The sequence below is a fragment of the Salmo salar genome, chromosome ssa26 (assembly GCF_905237065.1).
Source record: "Salmo salar chromosome ssa26, Ssal_v3.1, whole genome shotgun sequence".
NCBI lineage: Eukaryota > Metazoa > Chordata > Actinopteri > Salmoniformes > Salmonidae > Salmo > Salmo salar.
This window is the reverse complement of record NC_059467.1, coordinates 41,484,588-41,504,458: the sequence shown is the minus strand read 5'-3', so window position 1 is coordinate 41,504,458 and position 19,871 is coordinate 41,484,588. Positions and strand designations below refer to the sequence as shown.

The window sequence follows — 19,871 nt, the reverse complement described above, 5'->3', positions numbered from 1 at the left end:
GTCTTTTACTTTCAGTTTTGTACATAATCTGAAAATACAATATTTTTGGTTATGGAAAATATATTTCACAACGGTTTAGATGGTACAATGATTCTCTACACTATACTTGCTTGTTTTGTCACAGAAACTGAAATTAGGTGAACTATTAAAATTTTAGCAACTAGGAAAGGGCAGAGGGATTTCTGCATAGTGCATCTTTTGGTTTAGGTTAAGGGTTATGGGTGAGGTTAAGATGATACATTTAAAGGTTCGGCATAGGGTAAGCAAGCCGCCGTCTGGAACCATTCAATGTCGTGTGTGTGTGTAGTGCATTCAGAAAGTATTCAGGCCCCTTGACTTTTTCCATGTTTTGTTACATTACACCCTTATTCTAAAATTGATTAAATATTTTTTTCCCTCATCAAACTACACACAATACCGCATAATGACAATGTGAAAAGCACATTTAATGAAATAAAAAAACGGAAATACCTTATTTACGTACGTTTTCAGACCCTTTGCTATGAGACTTGAAATTGAGCTCTGGTGAATCCTGTTTCCATTGATCATCCTTGAGATGTTTTTACAACTTCATTGGAGTCCACCTGTGGTAAATTCAATTGATTGGACATGATTTGGAAAGGCACACACCTGTCTATATAAGGTCCCACAGTTGACAGTACATGTCAGAGCAAAAACCAAGCCATGAGGTTGAAGAAATTGTCTGTAGAGCTCCAAGACAGGATTGTGTGGAGGCACAGATCTGGGGAAGGGTACCAAAACATTTCTGCAGCATTGAAGGTCCACAAGAACACAGTGGCCTCCATCATTCTTAAATTGAAGAACTCGTCCTAGATTTGGCCGGTTGGCCAAACTGAGCAATCGGGGGAGAAGGGCCTTGGTCAGGGAGGTGACGAACAACCCGATGGTCACTCTGACAGAGCTCCAGAGTGCCTCTGTGGAGATGGGAGAATCTTCCAGAAGGACAACCATCTCTGCAGCACTCCATCAATCAGGCCTTTATAGTGGAGTGGCCAGACGGAAGCCACTGTTCAGTAAAATGCACGACAGACCACTTGGAGTTTGCTAGAAAGCACCTAAAGGACTCTCAGACCATGAGAAACAAGATTATCTGGTCTGATAAAACCAAGATTGAACTCTGGTCTGAATGCCAAGCGTCACATCTGGAGGAAACCTGGCACTATCCCTACGGTGAAGCATGGTGGTGGCAGCATCATGCTGTGGGGATGTTTTTCAGCGGCAGGGACTGAGTGAATAGTCAGGATCGAGGGAAAGATGAACGGAGCAAAGTACAGAGAGATCCTTGATGAAAACCTGCTCCAGAGCACTCAGGACCTTAGACTGGGGTTGAAAGCTCAACTTCTGACAGGACAATGACCCTAAGCACACAGCCAAGACAATGCAGGAGTGGCTTTGGGACAAGTCTCTGAATGTCCTTGAGTGGCCCAGCCAGAGCCGGGACTTGAACCCGATCAAACATCTCTGAAGAGACCTGAAAATAGCTGTGCAGCGATGCTCCCAATCCAGACTGACAGAGCTTGAGAGGATCTGCAGAAAAGAATGGGAGAAACTCGCCAAGTACAGGTGTGCCAAGCTTTTAGCGTCATACCCAAGACGACTCAATGCTGTAATCGCTGCCAAAGGTGCTTCAACAAAGTACTGAGTAAAGGGTCTGAATACTTATGCAAATGTGATATTTCCGTTTTTAATTTTTAGAAGTTAGCAAAAATTTGTAAAAACCCGTTTTTGCTTTGTCATTATGGGGTATTGTTTGTAGATTGAGGGAGGAAAAACAGTTTAATCCATTTTAGAATAAGGCTGTAACGTAGCAAAATGTGGAAAAATGTGTGTGTCTGTGTGTGTGTACACAGTACCAGTCAAAAGTTTGGACACACCTACTCATTCAAGAATATTTCTTTATTTTTACTATTTTCTACATTGTAGAATAATAGTGAAGACATCAACACGATGAAATAACACATACTGAATCATGTAGTGTTAAACAAATTCAAATATATTTTAGATTCTTCAAAGTAGCCACCCTTTGACAGCTTTGCACACTCTTGGCATTTTCTCAACCAGCTTCAACTGGAATGTTTTTCCAACAGTCTTGAAAGAGTTCCCACATTTTCCTTCACTCTGCAGTCCAACTCATCCCAAACATTCTCAATTGGGTTGAGGTCGGGTGATTGTGGAGTCCAGGTCATCTGATGCAGCACTCCATCACTCTCCGTCTTGGTCAAATAGCCCTTACACAGCCTGGAGGTATGTTGGGTCATTGTCCTGTTGAAAAACCAATGATAGTCCCACTAAGGGAAAACCAGATGGGATGGCTTATTGTTGCAGAATGCTGTGGTAGCCATGCTGGTTAAGTGTGCTTTGAATTCTAAATAAATCACAGACAGTGTTACCAGCAAAGCACCCCCACATCATCATACCTCCGCCTCCATGCTTCACGGTGGGAACCACACATGCGAAGATCATCCCCGTTCACCTACACTGCGTCTCACACAGACACGGTGGTTAGATCCAAAAATCTCACATTTGGACCCATCAGACCAAGGAAACGATTTCCACCTGTCTAATGTCCATTGCTCGTGTTTCTTGGCCCAAGCAAGTTTCTTCTTCTTATTGGTGTCCTTTAGTAGGGGTTTCTTTGCAGCAATTCAACCATGAAGGCCTGATTTCACGCAGTCTCCTCTGAACAGTTAATGTTGAGATGTCTGTTACTTGAACTCTGTGAAGCATTTATTTGGGCTGCAATTTATGAGGCTGGTAACTAGTGATGTTATCCTCTGCAACAGATGTAACGCTGGGTCTTCCTTTACTGTGGCGCTTGATGGTTTTTGCGACTGCACTTGAAGAAACTTTCAAAGTTCTTAAAATGTTCCCGGATTGACTGACCTTCATGTCTTAAAGGAATGATGGACTGTTGTTTCACTTTGCTTATTTGAGCTGATCTTGCCATAATATGGACTTGGTATTTTACCAAATAGGACTATCTTCTGTAATCCACCCCTACCTTGTCACAACACAACTGATTGGCTCAAATGCATTAAGAAGGAAAGAAATTCCAAAAATGTACTTTTAACAAGGCAGCTTCATTAAATAGTACCCGCAAAACACCAGTCTCAACGTCAACAGTGAAGAGGCAACTTCGGGATGCTGGCCTTCTAGACAGAGTTCAGTGTCTGTGTTCTTTTGCCCATCTTAATCTTTTCTTTTTATTGGCCAGTCTGAGATATGGCTTTTTCTTTGCAACTCTGCCTAGAACGCCAGCATCCCGGAGTAGCTTCTACACTGTTGATGTTGAGACTGGTGTTTTGTGGGTACTATTTAATGAAGCTGCCAGTTGAGGACTTGTGAGGCGTCTGTTTCTCAAATTAGACACTCTAATGCACTCTTTCTATTCTGGTTAGAGCCAGGAATAGCCTTCATTTCCCAGAACAAGAATAGACTGACGAGTTTCAGAAGAAAGGTCTTTGTTTCTGGCCATTTTGAGCCTGTAATCGAACCCACAAATACTGATGCTCCAGATACTCAACTAGTCTAAAGAAGGCCAGTTTTATTGCTTCTTTAATCAGGGCAACAGTTTTCAGCTGTGCTAACATAATTGCAAAAGGGTTTTGTAATGATCAATTAGCCTTTTTAAATTATTAACTTGGATTAGCTAACACAGCGTGCCATTGGAACACAGGAGTGATGGTTGCTGATAATGGGCCTCTGTATGCCTATGTAGATATTTCCAGCTACAATAGTCATTTACAACATTAACAATGTCAACACTGTATTTCTGATCAATTTGATGTTATTTTAATGGACAGAAAATGTGCTTTTCTTTAAAAAACAATGACATTTCTTAGTGACCCCAAACTTTTGAATGGTGGTGTATATCCAACATCTGTACTTGGCTTGAGCCTCTGTAGATATTCAGTCTCTTCCTGGAAGCTCTCGCAGTTGGCATATTAATGAGTTCCAGTGGGCCTGTCCCATCCACTTACAGTTAACAATCAATGTCTTTTCAGTGTTACAGTATAGTCCTATGCTGCATTATATAAGGGACATGGAAGGCTACATAAAACATTGTATGATCTTTTACAGTCAATGGCAGACCACTAAACGAATATGATTCTACTAAGGTTAGGTTATGTTTGATATCCAGCCTCTTGTCATACTGAAGTTGTCTGTCAGCTAAGGCTGGGTATGTGTCCTTTGAGTTATTCAGAGTATCTATGTCCCCGAGTAGAGAAGTCTCAATTAGTCCTTTGCCTGCAACGCAACCAGAGGTCAAAGGGGTTATCTGACCACACTCTTGTGTGCTTGCATTATGCAAATGTTTCAGTGTCAACTGTCCTATCTGTTATGTGTTCGTAGCATTTACTCTCTACCTCAGGATATAGGGCACATTTGCCCTAGCCAGTGACGGGAGAGATAATGCAATAATGAGAGCATTGCGTAACTGTTTAAAGGGCATTTTTAAAGACAACAGGTGCCCCAAAATATTACTCCCAGACGGCTTCTTGTGAATGTGGTTTATTTTGTTATTTGTTTCTTGGGGGTTTTCATCCATAATGCATTGTTTGCTAGCTGATGAATATGTTTATTTTGACATTTAAGTAATTTATCAGACGTTCTTATCCAGAGCGACTTACAGTTGAATTCATCTTGAGGGGGGGGTTAGTTCACATAAAAGCTTTAGTTTTATATTTCATTTAATTATCTGTGTGACTATATTTCCAATCTGGAATTGTCAAGACGGATGCACTGTTTATTCTTTCCTTTTCAATTCACTGCAATTATTTGTTGAGTAGATACCAAGACTCTTGAGAGAGAGCTGTAATGATCACTCTGAATCAGACCTGACCTATTCTATACTGAACAAAAATATAAACCAAACATGCAACAATGTCAACGATTTTACCCTCTTACAGTTCATATATGGGAATCAGTCAATTGAAATAAATTAAATAGGCCCTAATCTATGGATTTCACATGACTGGGCAGGGGCGCAGCCATGGGTGCACCGGGGGAGACATAGGCCCACCCACATGGGAGCCAGGCCCCACCCACTGGGGAGCAAGGCCCAGCCAATCAGAATGAGTTTTTCCCCACAAAAGGGCATTATTACAGACAGAAATACTCAGTTTCATCAGCTGTCTGGGTAGCTGGTCTCAGACGATCCCGCAGGTGAAGAAGCCAGATGTGGAAGTCCTGGGCTGGTGTGGTTACATGTGGTCTGCGGTTGTGAGGCCGGTTGGACGTACTGCCAAATTCTCTAAAACGATGTTGGAGGTGGCTTATGGTAGAGAAATGAACATTCAATTTTCTGGCTCCAGCTCTGGTCGACATTCCTGCAGTCAGCATGCCAATTGTACACTCTCTCAACTTGAGACATCTGTGGCACATTTTAGAGTGGCCTTTTATTGTCCCCAGCACAAGGTGCACCTGTGTGATGATCATGCTGTTTAAACAGCTTCTTGATATGCCACATCTGTCAGGTAGATGGATTATCTTGGAGAAATGCTCACTAAAAGGAATGTAAACAAATTTGTGCACAAGATTTGAGAGAAAGACGATTTTTGTGCGTATGGAACACTTTACATGTTGCGTTTTATATTTTTGTTCAGTATAGTTGGTTATTGTTTTCAGTGTCTGCTCTGCTTGGTATTTACTCAACCAGCATCTTCCCTGATAAGTGATGATTGCACAGAATGCTAATGTTGTTCACTTTCAGCCTGACTTACCCCATGTGGACTGAGGAAGAGGTTACTTAACTTCCTTGGTACTCTGCATTAGGGCTTAGAAAGAGCAGCATCTTGTAGTCAGGCTATTGAACTTCCGAAAGTCTTCACAGATGTGGGGCATGTAAGTCAGTGTGAAGAAAACAAAACTACTGAAGCGCCCCACTGTTGAGATGTTCTCAGTGTTCATTACTGAGGATCCCCCTTAGCTTGGGGAGAAGTGAACAACATGCTGCTAGTATTCATCTCATCTTTCTCATAGAAAATGAGTTGCTGCCCAGCGTGTCTAGGGCGGTCCCAAAAGGCCCAGTGTTTATATTTGCCAATACCCCAAGTATAAATCTTCATAATCCTACCCTGGAGGAAAGACAAATTGTTCATTATCATTAGTTGTGGCGTATGTAATGTAGGTTCTCTCCTGTATATGCTTGTATATGCTGTGTTTAAACTCCTTCAGTTTGATCCCAGGTTTAAAAAGGGGCCAAAAAGAGATCCTAAATTACCTCAGTCTGGTTCCCAACTTTTGATTGGTCTAGAGGAGCAGCTAATTACTTATTTGGTATTGACCACAGCATTGCGATTCACTGTCTACCGGGCATGCAGTCCAGTTTTAGAATTTGGAGATGAGATGACAACTTGGGATTTTGAACGTGTTAAATTCGAATAACTCATGCCAGTTATGGCATCTGTATGCCTCTGAGTGCATGTGTTATTCATTACTATGATTGAAGACTGGCATGATGCGGCTGAATTCCCAAAGATAATTACAAATTAGACTTCATGGAACGACCCTTTTGTTTTGTTCACTCATTTATTAAATGATTTTAAGGTCAAAACCTAAGGATATCTCATGACTGCACAGCCAGGCACGAATCCAACACCATCATTAAGTTTGCCGATGACACAATAGTGGTAGGCCTGATCACCGACAACGACGCATATAGGGAGGAGGTCAGAGACCTGACCGTATGGTGCAAGTACAACAACCTCTCCCTCACCGTGGTCAAGACAAAGGAGATGATTGTGGACTGCAGGAAAAGGAGGACCGAGCACGCCCCCATTCTCATTGATGGGGCTGTAGTGGAGCAGGTTGAGAGATTCGAGTTCCTTGGCATCCACATCAACAACAATCTAACATGGTCCAAGCACACAAAGACAGTTGTGAAGAGGGCACGACAAAGCCTATTCCCCCTCAGGAGATTTGGCAATGGTCCTCAGATCCTCAAAGAGTTCGACAGATGCACAATCGAGAGCATCCTGACAGGTTGTATCACTGCCTGGTATGGCAACTGCTCGGCCTCCGACAGCATGGCACTACAGAGGGTAGTGTGTACGGCCCAGTACATCACTGGGGCTAAGCTTCCTGCCATCCTGGACCTCTATACCAGGCGATGTCAGAGGAAGGCCCTAAAAATTGTCAAAGACTCCAGCCTTCCTAGTGGTACCGGAGCACCAAGTCTAGGTCCAAGAGGCTTCTAAACAGCTTTTACCCCCAAGCCATAAGACTCCTGAATATCTAATCAAATGGCTTCCCATCTGCACAGGCACCATCTTTTTATTCACAAGAGGCCTCCCGTATTAAATGAGACGCTTCTGTGATTAATTCAGTTTTAGGCCATTTGAGGTTGGAATTTGAGCACAGATGGTCTTGCTTCTCTATACAGTCTTCAAATTCTATGAACAATCTGGAAGTGACTAAGAGCCTGTCTCTTTAGCGGGTACTCATAGGAGTATTGCAATTTAACTATAAGTGGGTTTTTAAAATATGTATCCTTCTGGAGATTGGAGGCTCGATTTGAATTTCACAAATGCAGGGTATTTTATGTGTGCGTGCTGGCATCATTCTTCTTGCCTGAAGAATGTTAAGTTGTTTCCTTCCATTTCACTACACAGACTAACCTATTTCTTTACTTTATCACCCAGTGCTCAACACACTGCCCCTCTATGCCCTTTTATATAGGAATTTAGATTATAAAAAGGAACATCACAAAACTAACAAATCGATTTAATTCAACTAATAACGACCCCGCATTCCATGCTGTTTTGCATTATAATAAGGACAAAAAAAGCAATTCCAACAACTGTAGCTGAATGCCTCTACTCAAGTGTATCTTTGACTAAGTCAATCATTTTTTTGTAAAGAATCGCACCGAACTGTGATGTCATTATCCTGATGCATCTTTGTCCTCTGTTATAGCCATGATGGCTTAATGGCTTTCTTCTTTGGAATACTAAGCCAGGGTGAATTCTTGCTATTTCTATGTAGGCGGCTGATGACATGCCTCCTACTGTAGTTGGACTGAAGTCTGCTTGTACACAGAACTCTCTGACTCTCCTCTGGTTTGTGATTGCATTATCCCATATAAACTGATGTGGATAGCAGAGATTACTTTTATGCCAAATGGCCTTTCAAGAGATCATTGCCTTGCCTTGGAAGGCAGTCTTTGCACCTCGTCGACTTGATGTCCTAGCTTTGCCAAGTGACTTGTGTTCACACAGATTTTTCAGATGAAATATGAACTGAGTATATCAAGCATTAGGAACACCTTCCTAATATTGAGTTGCACCTGCTTTTGCCCACAGAACAGCCTCAATTCAACAAGGTATGGACTCTACAAGGCGTTCCACAGGGATGCTGGCCCATGTTGACTCCAATGCTTCCCACAATTGTCAAGTTGGCTGGATGTCTTTTCGGTGGTGGACCATTCTTGATACACACAGGAAACTGTTGAGTGTGAAAAACCCAGCAGCTTTGCAGTTCTTGACACAAACCGGTGCGCCTGGTACCTACTACCATACCCCATTCAATGTCACTTAAATCTTTTGTCTTGCCCATTTACCCTCTGAATGGCACACATACACAATCCATGTCTCAAGGCTTAAAAATTCTTCTTTAACCCGTCTCCTCCCCTTCATCTACACTGATTGAAGTGGATTTAACAACTGACCTCAATAAGGGATCATATCTTTCACCTGGATTCACCTGGTCAGTGTATGTCATGGAAAGAGCAGGTGTTCTTAATGTTTTGTATACTCAGTGGAGATGACATATTCTGTCTGGCATAATGTAACCTCGTTTAGACTGGATAAGTAGTTCCCTCTTTCCCCAATTATAGTGGAGTAAATCTGAGATAGAGATTGGCATTGCTCTGTGTTTATCATATCAGAACATGATAGTTTGCTATAGCTGTCACTGAATATTTCATTTCCTATCATAGCAGGGCTCCGTTTATAGCACCCCCTCCCTCTCCCAGGGGGTGCTGTGCCTCCCCCCCCTCTCCCAGGGTTTGCCGTGCCTCCCTCTCCCAGGGTTTGCTGTGTCTCCCCCTCCCTCTCCCAGGGGTTGCTGTGCCTCCCCCTCCCTCTCCCAGAGGTTTCTGTGCCTCCCTCTCCCAGGGGTTGCTGTGCCTCCCCTCCCTCTCCCAGGGGTTGCCGTGCCTCCCCCTCCCTCTCCCAGGGGTTGCTGTGCCTCCCCCTCCCTCTCCCAGGGGTTTGCCGTGCCTCCTCCCTCTCCCAGGGTTTGCTGTGCCTCCCCTCCCTCTCCCAGGGGTTGCTGTGTCTCCCCCTCCCTCTCCCAGGGGTTGCCGTGCCTCCCCTCCCTCTCCCAGGGGTTGCCGTGCCTCCCCCTCCCTCTCCCAGGGTTTGCCGTGCCTCCCTCTCCCGGGGTTTGCCGTGCCTCCCTCTCCCAGGGGTTGCTGTGCCTCCCCTCCCTCTCCCAGGGGTTTGCTGTGCCTCCCCCTCCCTCTCCCAGGGTTTGCTGTGCCTCCCCTCCCTCTCCCAGGGGTTGCTGTGCCCCCCCTCCCTCTCCCAGGGTTTGCCGTGCTCCTCCCTCTCCCAGGGGGTGCTGTGCCTCCCCTCCCTCTCCCAGGGTTTGCCGTGCCTCCCTCTCCCAGGGTTTGCTGTGTCTCCCCCTCCCTCTCCCAGGGGTTGCTGTGCCTCCCCCTCCCTCTCCCAGAGGTTTCTGTGCCTCCCTCTCCCTCTCCCAGGGGTTATTGCCTCCCCCCCAGGGTTTGCTGTGCCTCCCCTCCCTCTCCCAGGGTTTGCTGTGCCTCCCCTCCCTCTCCCAGAGGTTGCTGTGCCTCCCCCTCCCTCTCCCAGAGGTTGCCGTGCCTCCCCTCCCTCTCCCAGGGGTTGCTGTGCCTCCCCTTCCCTCTCCCAGGGGTTGCTGTGTCTCCCCCTCCCTCTCCCAGGGGTTGCCGTGCCTCCCCCTCCCTCTCCCAGGGGTTTGCTGTGCCTCCCCTCCCTCTCCCAGGGGTTGCTGTGTCTCCCCTCCCTCTCCCAGGGGTTTGCTGTGCCTCCCCCTCCCTCTCCCAGGGTTTGCCGTGCCCTCCCTCTCCCAGGGTTTGCTGTGCTCCCCTCCCTCTCCCAGGGGTTGCTGTGCCCCCTCCCTCTCCCAGGGGTTGCTGTGCCTCCCCCTCCCTCTCCCAGGGTTTGCTGTGCCTCCCCCTCCCTCTCCCAGGGGTTGCTGTGCCTCCCCCTCCCTCTCCCAGGGTTTGCCGTGCCTCCCTCTCCCAGGGGTTTGCTGTGCCTCCCCCTCCCTCTCCCAGGGGTTGCTGTGCCTCCCCTCCCTCTCCCAGGGTTTGCTGTGCCTCCCCTCCCTCTCCCAGGGTTTGCTGTGCCTCCCCTCCCTCTCCCAGGGTTCTCCCCCCTTTCTCCCAGGGTTTGCTGTGCCTCCCCCTCCCTCTCCCAGAGGTTTCTGTGCCTCCCTCTCCCTCTCCCAGGGGTTACTGTGCCTCCCTCTCCCAGGGTTTGCTGTGCCTCCCCTCCCTCTCCCAGGGGTTTGCTGTACCTCCCCCCCTCTCCCAGGGGTTTGCTGTACCTCCCCTCCCTCTCCCAGGGTTTGCTGTGCCTTCCCCTCCCTCTCCCAGGGTTTGCTGTGCCTTCCCCTCCCTCTCCCAGGGTTTGCTGTGCCTCCCCCTCCTTCTCCCAGGGTTTGTCAATCAAGGTGTAAGTCAGCTAGCAGACAAAGCCGTCTCACTGGCCAATGCAGGAAGGACCAGCGGAGGTGAGAGATTGGCCCCTGCTCAGATGGGTTGGAAGCCCTGAGGGGGAGTAGAGGCTAATGACGGGGAGAAAGATGAGAGGAATAGATAAATTGGTCTCGCCACCTCAGGGGGTTTCCTTCTTGTCTTGTCCAGCGCTGTCTCACAACCACAACTCTCATCACAGCGGCTCCCTAGATTTGAGGCTTGTTCTGGCTATGAGGTGTGACGTGAGGGATGTTGTCTCAGAGAGCTGTGAGTCGAGCAGAAGACGAAGAGGGAAAATAAAGTTTCTGTTCTGCATTCAGACAAGTCCCAGCTTGCTAGACAGAACTTTATGAGAATCATTAGAAATGTGCCTCCAATGGATTTCAGATTTCTTTGTGTTTTAAACTACTGTAAACATTGACTTACAGTAACCCCTTTGCAAAATCTCAAGTTACCCTAATATTGCTGGGTATAAAATGTATAGGAATGTCTATAATTCATCATTAAGGATGAATAGCAGTAGAATGTATTAGCCTAACATTCATTTATATTCAGTCTTTTAATAATCATCCATGTTTCCAGAATTGAATTGCAGTGGTAATTTGACAACCCATAATGCCTGCAGGGACATATGAGTGGTTCAGAGCATCCAGATCCCAGTCTATGGTCCATTAATTACTGCAGGGACATATGAGTGGTTCCAGATCCCAGTCTATGGTCCATTAATTACTGCAGGGACATATGAGTGGTTCCAGATCCCATGGCTTGGTTTTTGCTCTGACATGTACTGTCAACTGTGGGACCTTATATAGACTTATATAGACAGGAGTGTGCCTTTCCAAATCATGTCCAATCAATATAATTTACCACAGGTGGACTCCAATCAAGTTGTAAAATCATCTCAAGGATGATCAATGGAAACAGGATGCACCTGAGCTAAATTTCTAGTCTCATAGCGAAGGGTCTGAATACCTATGTAAATTATGTTCTTTAAAATACATTTGTAAAAATGTCTAAAAAACAGTTTTTTGCTTTGTCATTATGGGGTTTTGTATGTAGATTTCTGAGGATTTTTACAATTTTATTTCACCCATTTTAGAATAACAAAATGTGGAAAAAGTCAAGGGGTCTGAATTCTTTCCAAATGCATTGTAGATGTGTTTACTGCAACTCAGTTGACAGACCAACATTTACTGTAGGAATCTGCTTTGAAAGCTATTAATCAGTAATGTATCTTAAACTGTAGAAACATTTGACTTGTGTTCATGCCTGTGTGAGTTTCTGTTCTGAGACCTGCTTCTTGATGCGTGTCTGAGGATATGTCTGGGTGCTTTGGTGTGTGTCTGCGTTTTAGATGTGTGTGTGTGTGTGTGTGTGTGTGTGTGTGTGGGTGTATGTATGTGAAGTATACATGTCTGTCTGTCTCTGTTATTCTGTGTTAGAATCTGTGTGGGTCTTTCTGTGTGTGTGTTTGGGGGGGTCTTTCTGTGTGTGTTTGGGGGGTCTTTGTGTGTGTGTTTGGGGGGTCTTTCTGTGTGTGTTTGGGGGGTCTTTCTGTGTGTGTGTTTGGGGGGTCTTTCTGTGTGTGTGTTTGGGGGGTCTTTCTGTGTGTGTGTTTGGGGGGTCTTTCTGTGTGTGTGTGTTTGGGGGGTCTTTCTGTGTGTGTTTGGGGGGTCTTTCTGTGTGTGTGTGTTGGGGGGTCTTTCTGTGTGTGTGTGTGTGGGGGCTTTCTGTGTGTGTGTGTGTGTGTGTGTGTGTGTGTGTGTGTGTGTGTGTGTGTGTGTGTGTGTGTGTGTGTGTGTTTGGGGGGGTCTTTCTGTGTGTGTGTGTGTTTGGGGGGGTCTTTCTGTGTGTGTGTGTGTGTGTGTGTGTGTGTGTGTGTGTGTGTGTGTGTGTGTGTGTGTGTGTGTGTGTGTGTGTGTTTTTGGGGGGTCTTTCTGTGTGTGGGGGGGACTTTCTGTGTGTGTGTGTGTGTGTTTGGGGGGTCTTTCTGTGTGTGGGGGGGTCTTTCTGTGTGTGTGTGTGTGTGTGTGTGTGTGTGTGTGTGTGTGTGTGTCATTTCTAACAGCTGTTCCTGTGTATCCCTCTGGAATTCCAGGTGTCCAGCGACAGATTGTTCACTGTGTGGAGAGGACCTCTGGGATAGTAGAAGAGGGCTACTGTGACCCGTCGACCCGTCCTGACGATAAACGAGCCAGCTGCAATGAGGAGCTTTGCCCAGCCATGTGAGTTTGGCCCTAGGACCAGATTTATACTGGAACAAGACCCACTGTAGGGCTTGCATGCTCTCTCACACACATACACCTTTGTAAACACACACACACGTACATGCACACACATGCACATACACACAAATCATACATGCGTTCGTAAACACACCAGAAAGGCCTCCCGGGTGGCGCAGTGCTCTAAGGCACTGCATCGCAATGCTAGCTGTACTGCTAGAGATTCTGGGTTTGAGTCCAGGCTCTGTCACAGCTGGACACGACTGGAAGACCCATGGGGCGGCGCACAATTGGCCCGGGTTAGGGGAGGGTTTGGCCAGCAGGGATGTCCTTGTCCCATCGTGCACTAGCGACTCCTGTGGCGGGCCGGGCTCAGTGCACGCTGACACGGTCGCCAGGTGTACGGTGTTTCCTCCGACACATTGGTGCGGATAGCTTCCGGGTTAAGTGGGCATTGTGTCAAGAAGCAGTGCAGCTTGGTTGGGTTGTGTGTTTCGGAAGACGCACGGCTCTCAACCGTCGCCTCTCCCGAGTCCGTAGGGGAGTTGCAGCGATGAGACAAGACCATAACTACCAATTGGATACCACAAAATTGGGGGGGAAAGGGGTAAAAAAAAATATATATATATATATAAACACACCAGAAAGAATGCACCCTCTCAAACATACACTAAGCATAAACACACACACACACACAGCAAACACACACACATTACACTTTCTGTCTGTCTTTCTTCGTGACCGTTCCATTCAGATGGTGGGTGGGCGAGTGGCAGAAGTGCTCGGCCACGTGCGGTGAGAAGGGCTTGGCCAAGAGGACGGTGCTGTGCATCCAGGCCGTGGGTCTGGAGGAGAACAGAGCCCTGCAGCCCTCTGAATGTCACCACATGCCCAGGCCTGAGTCAGCGGCGCCCTGTAACGCTCATGTCCCCTGCCCCGCGGACTGGTCGACAGGCAACTGGTCAGAGGTGAGGAGGCCATTCAGGGGAATGTGATATGGCTCCAGCAGTGACTCACACAGAGAAGGGAGAGGCTAAGGAAGGAAGGAACATCTGGTCTCGTCTTGTTTAATGTGGAAAATGCTGAATTTTCTGCACTGGGAGTACAAGTTGAAACAGAGGCTAGTTTTACTCTGGTTCCACGATATTTGAGTGGAGTAGGCATGGGAAAGATTTTGAGGAAGCAGCTAACACACAGTGTATAACCTAATTAAAATGTATACTCACCTAATTGTAAGTGATAACTCTTATGAGCACCAATAAGGGGTAGAGGAGGTGGACAGGTCAGGAAGGGTAGAGGAGGTGGACACGTCCTGGAGGGTAGAGGATGTGGACAGGTCCTGGAGGGTAGAGGAGGTGGACAGGTCCTGGAGGGTAGAGGAGGTGGACAGGTCAGGAAGGGTAGAGGAGGTGGACATGTCATGAGGAGGTGGACATGTCATGAAGAGGAGAGGAGGTGGACAGGTCAGGAAGGGTAGAGGAGGTGGACATGTCATGAAGAGGATAGGAGGTGGACAGGTCATGAAGAGGAGAGGAGGTGGACAGGTCAGGAAGGGTAGAGGAAGGAGGTGGACAGGTCAGGAAGGGTAGAGGATGTGGACAGGTCTGGAAGGGTAGAGGAGGTGGACAGGTCCTGAAGGGTAGAGGAGGTGGACAGGTCAGGAGGAGGTGGACAGGTCATGAAGTGGAGAGGAGGTGGACAGGTCAGGAAGGGTAGAGGAAGGAGGTGGACAGGTCAGGAAGGGTAGAGGAAGGAGGTGGACAGGTCAGGAAGGGTAGAGGAAGGAGGTGGACAGGTCAGGAAGGGTAGAGGAGTGGCAGGAAGGGTAGAGGAGGTGGACAGGTCAGGAAGGGTAGAGGGAGGATGTGGACAGGTCAGGAAGGGTAGAGGAGGTGGACAGGTCAGGAAGAGGTGGACAGGTCAGGAAGAGGTGGACAGGTCAGGAAGAGGAGAGGAGGTGGACAGGTCAGGAAGGGTAGAGGGAGGAGTGGACAGGTCAGGAAGGGTAGAGGAGGTGGACAGGTCAGGAAGAGGTGGACAGGTCAGGAAGAGGTGGACAGGTCAGGAAGAGGAGAGGAGGTGGACAGGTCAGGAAGGGTGAGAGGAGGTGGACAGGTCAGGAAGGGTAAGAGGAGGTGGACAGGTCAGGAAGGGTAGAGGAAGGAGGTGGAGGAAGGAGGTGGACAGGTCAGGAAGGGTAGAGGAAGGAGGTGGACAGGTCAGGAAGGGTAGAGGAAGGAGGTGGACAGGTCAGGAAGGGTAGAGGAAGGAGGTGGACAGGTCAGGAAGGGTAGAGGAAGGAGGTGGACAGGTCAGGAAGGGTAGAGGAAGGAGGTGGACAGGTCAGGAAGGGTAGAGGAGAGGAGGTGGACAGGTCAGGAAGGGTAGAGGATGGAGGTGGACAGGTCAGGAAGGGTAGAGGATGGAGGTGGACAGGTCAGGTCAGGAAGGGTAGAGGACAGAGGTGGACAGGTCAGGAAGGGTAGAGGAAGGAGGTGGACAGGTCAGGAAGGGTAGAGGAAGGAGATGGACAGGTCAGGAAGGGTAGAGGCGGTGGACAGGTCAGGAAGGGTACAGGAGGTGGACAGGTCAGGAAAGGTAGAGGAGGTGGACAGGTCATGAAGGGTAGAGGAGGTGGACAGGTCCTGAAGAGTAGAGGAGGTGGACAGGTCATGAAGGGTAGAGGAGGTGGACAGGTCCTGAAGAGTAGAGGAGGTGGACAGTTCCTGAAGATTATGTGTACAGTACCATGTTGTTTATGAAGTTGGCACTCAAACTAGTGTTTAGCGGTTATAAATATAAAGCTGTGTTATCGATCAGTTACCAGTCTGTCCTAATCTGACCCTCCTCTGCTTCTCCCATAGTGCTCGCTGACGTGTGGCGGTGGTGTGCGGAGCCGTAAGGTTGTCTGTTCCAGAAACACAGGGGTAGACTGTGACCCCCGAAAGAATCCTAGTTCCCTTACTCCATGCTACCTCCAGGACTGTCCTCAAATCATCGACGTCTTCGGTGGCAGCAACGACTGGTCTGGCAGTGGCTCGTCCAGCAAGGAAATCAACGAAATCAACTCCATCCCTGACTCCAACCCCCTGCCCAAACACAGTACGACTAGAACTCAGCCAAGGGCCCCTAACAATCTGAATAACATCATCCCCCACCCGAATCACATTGACAAGACTACTGACAACTCAGCCAAAAACAATGTACCGGTGGACGATTTTTACTACGACTACAACTTCATCAAATTCCACGAGGACATTTCCTATGACTTTGGCTTGGGGAACAACGGTAAAGACTTGGTGGGTGATCTTGGACTAGATCCACAACAGGAGCCTAAACCAAGCTCTAGTGCAGAAGAACATGTTTACAGAGAAACTACAACAGATCCTCCCACAGCTACCTCACCCATTTCTACCACTTTTAAGACGACTCCTTTCATTAGGGAAGTTGAGGAACCACAAGACCCTAACCTGGACAATGTAGAGGTTGATGGAAGACCACAGACGGCGAAGCCCAATGAAGTAGAGCGAGAGGAGGAGGATGTACTCCTTTCAGAGGACTATTTTCTACCTGTTTCCACCACACCCTCAGCACCAGTTATAGAGACCAGGTTTTCACAAAGCTGGAAAGGAACAAACGGTAATTTTGGTTGGCCTCATTACCTCAGCTCAGCAGCCAGCCCGGTGTCCACTAGCATGGGGACCACTGACAACACACATGGGCCCCAGAGTGAAGAAAAGGATGATGAAAACACTGACATTTATGTCCATTTTGATGTGGAAGACGGCAATGTTGGTACAACCATCGAATGTACCACCACTTCCCCTGTCAGCCATGACTATGAAGATGGCACCGTACCCACAACAATGGTAGAAAAGGTGAAAGAAGTGGGTGTTTTGGACTACAATTCCCACCAGGAGACTGCAATTGGACTACAATCCCCTGGCTACCAAGATGAAACGGAGAGCCCGGTTCCACCCCTGGATCCACCTTCCCCAGGCCCTGTGTTTGAGTTTGAAACATACGAGGACAGCTTTTTCACCACAACCCTGTCCCAATGGGAGGCAACCACTTCTCTTCCATACGCGCCACCAGCCCCAGACTCCACTGAGGATTACAATGGCGTTTTCCCTGGTGAACCAGACTTTGATCAGCAGGACTTTGAAATTGGGCCCAAAGCTGATAGCGAAGTCAATTTAGGGGTCACCGACAGTGACTTCACCGTGACCTCACGTCCTGTGTCTCAGGAGCCACATCTTCCACCCTCTCCTCCCCCACCTCTGTCCCATTCACTCTCAGGAAACCAGGAGAACATCAAACACAGCACATCAACAACTGGAAGTGACTCCTCTCCTCCTACTTATCTGGAAGGAGACCCTCAGTCTCCACCTGGAAGTGACTCCCCTCCTTCCACTCATCTGGAAGGAGACCCTCAGTCTCCACCTGGAAGTGACTCCCCTCCTTCCACTCATCTGGAAGGAGACCCTCAGTCTCCACCTCCGTCAATGTTAGCAGAGACAGAGCCAGCCACAGCCCAGTTAGAGACAGACATTTCAGCACAGTCCTCCACGACTGGGCCAACTCCATCTAAAGGGGGCCAATGCGGGCCCTCCAGTCCCCCTCCCCATACGGGTGGTCAGAGATTGACTATAATGAGATCCTCATCCCCCCCATGCTGAGATCCAGGGGCATGGACCCTCCCCTCACATACCAGCCCCCAGTGGATGTCACCACAACCACTCCCCAGGATGGCACGAAACCCATGCCCCTCACCCAGTCTGAGCCAGCCGTGTCCCCTAGCAATTCCCCTGAGCCCGCCGTGTCCCCCACCCATTCCCCTGAGCCAGCCGTGCCCCCCACCCATTCCCCTGAGCCCGCCGTGCCCCCACCCATTCCCCTGAGCCAGCCGTGTCCCCCACCCATTCCCCTGAGCCAGCCGTGCCCCCACCCATTCCCCTGAGCCCGCCGTGCCCCCACCCATTCCCCTGAGCCAGCCGTGCCCCCACCCATTCCCCTGAGCCAGCCGTGCCCCCCACCCATTCCCCTGAGCCAGCCGTGCCCCCCACCCATTCCCCTGAGCCAGCCGTGTCCCCCACCCATTCCCCTGAGCCAGCCGTGCCCCCACCTATTCCCCTGAGCCAGCCGTGCCCCCCACCCATTCCCCTGAGCCAGCCGTGCCCCCCACCCATTCCCTTGAGCCAGCCGTGCCCCCACCCATTCCCCTGAGCCAGCCGTGCCCCCCACCCATTCCCCTGATCCAGCCGTGCCCCCCACCCATTCCCCTGAGCCAGCCGTGTCCCCCACCCATTCCCATGAGCCAGCCGTACCCCCCACCCAGTCCTCTGAGCCAGCCATGCCCACTCTGCCAACCCATTCTCCCACCACACTCTGGTCGACACCAGAGCCATCCTTCTGGAGAGCCGGCAACTGGAGCGCAGTGAGTTGCACCACTCTCTATGCATTCCACACATTCTCCCTGGTGTAAATGTAGTGTGTGGGAGGAACAAGGCCCAGCAGTGTGCCACTATTCATGTCCCCATCCCTTTATTATGCTGACATACTGTCACCCTGGCCTCAGGTTCCTACAGAAACAACCCAACTCTCCTATCATGATGAATGGCTGCTCTCTGACCTTTTTAGATTGCCAGCAGGGGAAATATATCAGCCCAACAGGTCATGAAACAGTGCATGCCACTTTCTGTCTGTGTTTTAACAGTGAAATCAAATATGACTTGCACTCTCTCTCAAAGTCAACCACATTTACTCTGTACAGAAAGACAGAACAGTCTCTCGTATTCCAATGTGTTGGGTTTTTAAATGAGGAAGTATTTTGTCCTCCGTGACTAATCTCTATGTATCTGAATGGGCTGTAACTCTTAGTGTATTACAAGACATTGAATGATGCCTGGTTCACTCCTCACTGCCTCCCCTTGTGTTGCAGTGTTCTACTAGCTGTGGTCTGGGGGCCATCTGGAGGCTGGTGGTCTGCAGCACGGGACTGGAGTCTGACTGTGACCTGACCAAGAGGCCTGTGCCGGCCCGGCGCTGCTACCTCCGACCCTGCTCCTCCTGGAGGATAGGAAACTGGACCAAGGTGAGGCCCCACACCAGGGAGTGGACGATAATGGAATGTTTTAGCGATAGCACGGGGATGATAAGGGAATGTTGTAGCGATAGCTCGGGGATGATAAGGGAATGTTGTAGCGATAGCTCGGGGATGATAAGGGAATGTTGTAGCGATAACTCAGGGATGTTAAGGGAATGTTGTAGCGATAGCTCGGGGATGATAAGGGAATGTTGTAGCGATAACTCAGGGATGATAAGGGAATGTTGTAGCGATAGCTCAGGGATGATAAGGGAATGTTGTAGCGATAGCTCGGGGATGATAAGGGAATGTTGTAGCGATAGCTCGGGGATGATAAGGGAGTGTTGTAGCGATAGCTCAGGGATGATAAGGGAATGTTGTAGCGATAGCTCGGGGATGATAAGGGAATGTTGTAGCGATAGCTCGGGGATGATAAGGGAGTGTTGTAGCGATAGCTCGGGGATGATAAGGGAATGTTGTAGCGATAACTCAGGGATGATAAGGGAGTGTTGTAGCGATAGCTCGGGGATGATAAGGGAATGTTGTAGCGATAACTCAGGGATGATAAGGGAGTGTTGTAGCGATAGCTCGGGGATGATAAGGGAATGTTGTAGCGATAGCTCGGGGATGATAAGGGAGTGTTGTAGCGATAACTCAGGGATGATAAGGGAATGTTGTAGCGATAGCTCGGGGATGATAAGGGAATGTTGTAGCGATAGCTCGGGGATGATAAGGGAGTGTTGTAGCGATAACTCAGGGATGGTTCGATAATGGAATGTTGTATCATGACTCAGGCATGGGACGATAATGGAATGGTGTAGCGATAACTCAGGGATGGGCCGATAATGGA

General features: G+C 48.7%; 1 protein-coding gene across 1 annotated transcript in view; it reads left to right on the top strand.

The window, feature by feature from the left end:
- Window positions 1-19,871, top strand: part of LOC106592618 (A disintegrin and metalloproteinase with thrombospondin motifs 7-like) — a 166,638-nt gene that overhangs the window by 106,850 nt on the left and 39,917 nt on the right. Inside the window, 6 exon segments of the mRNA XM_045708312.1 lie at window positions 12,810-12,936; window positions 13,691-13,904; window positions 15,801-17,571; window positions 17,658-17,874; window positions 18,139-18,373; window positions 18,878-19,030. Coding sequence (XP_045564268.1) covers window positions 12,810-12,936; window positions 13,691-13,904; window positions 15,801-17,571; window positions 17,658-17,874; window positions 18,139-18,373; window positions 18,878-19,030 — 2,717 coding nt within the window.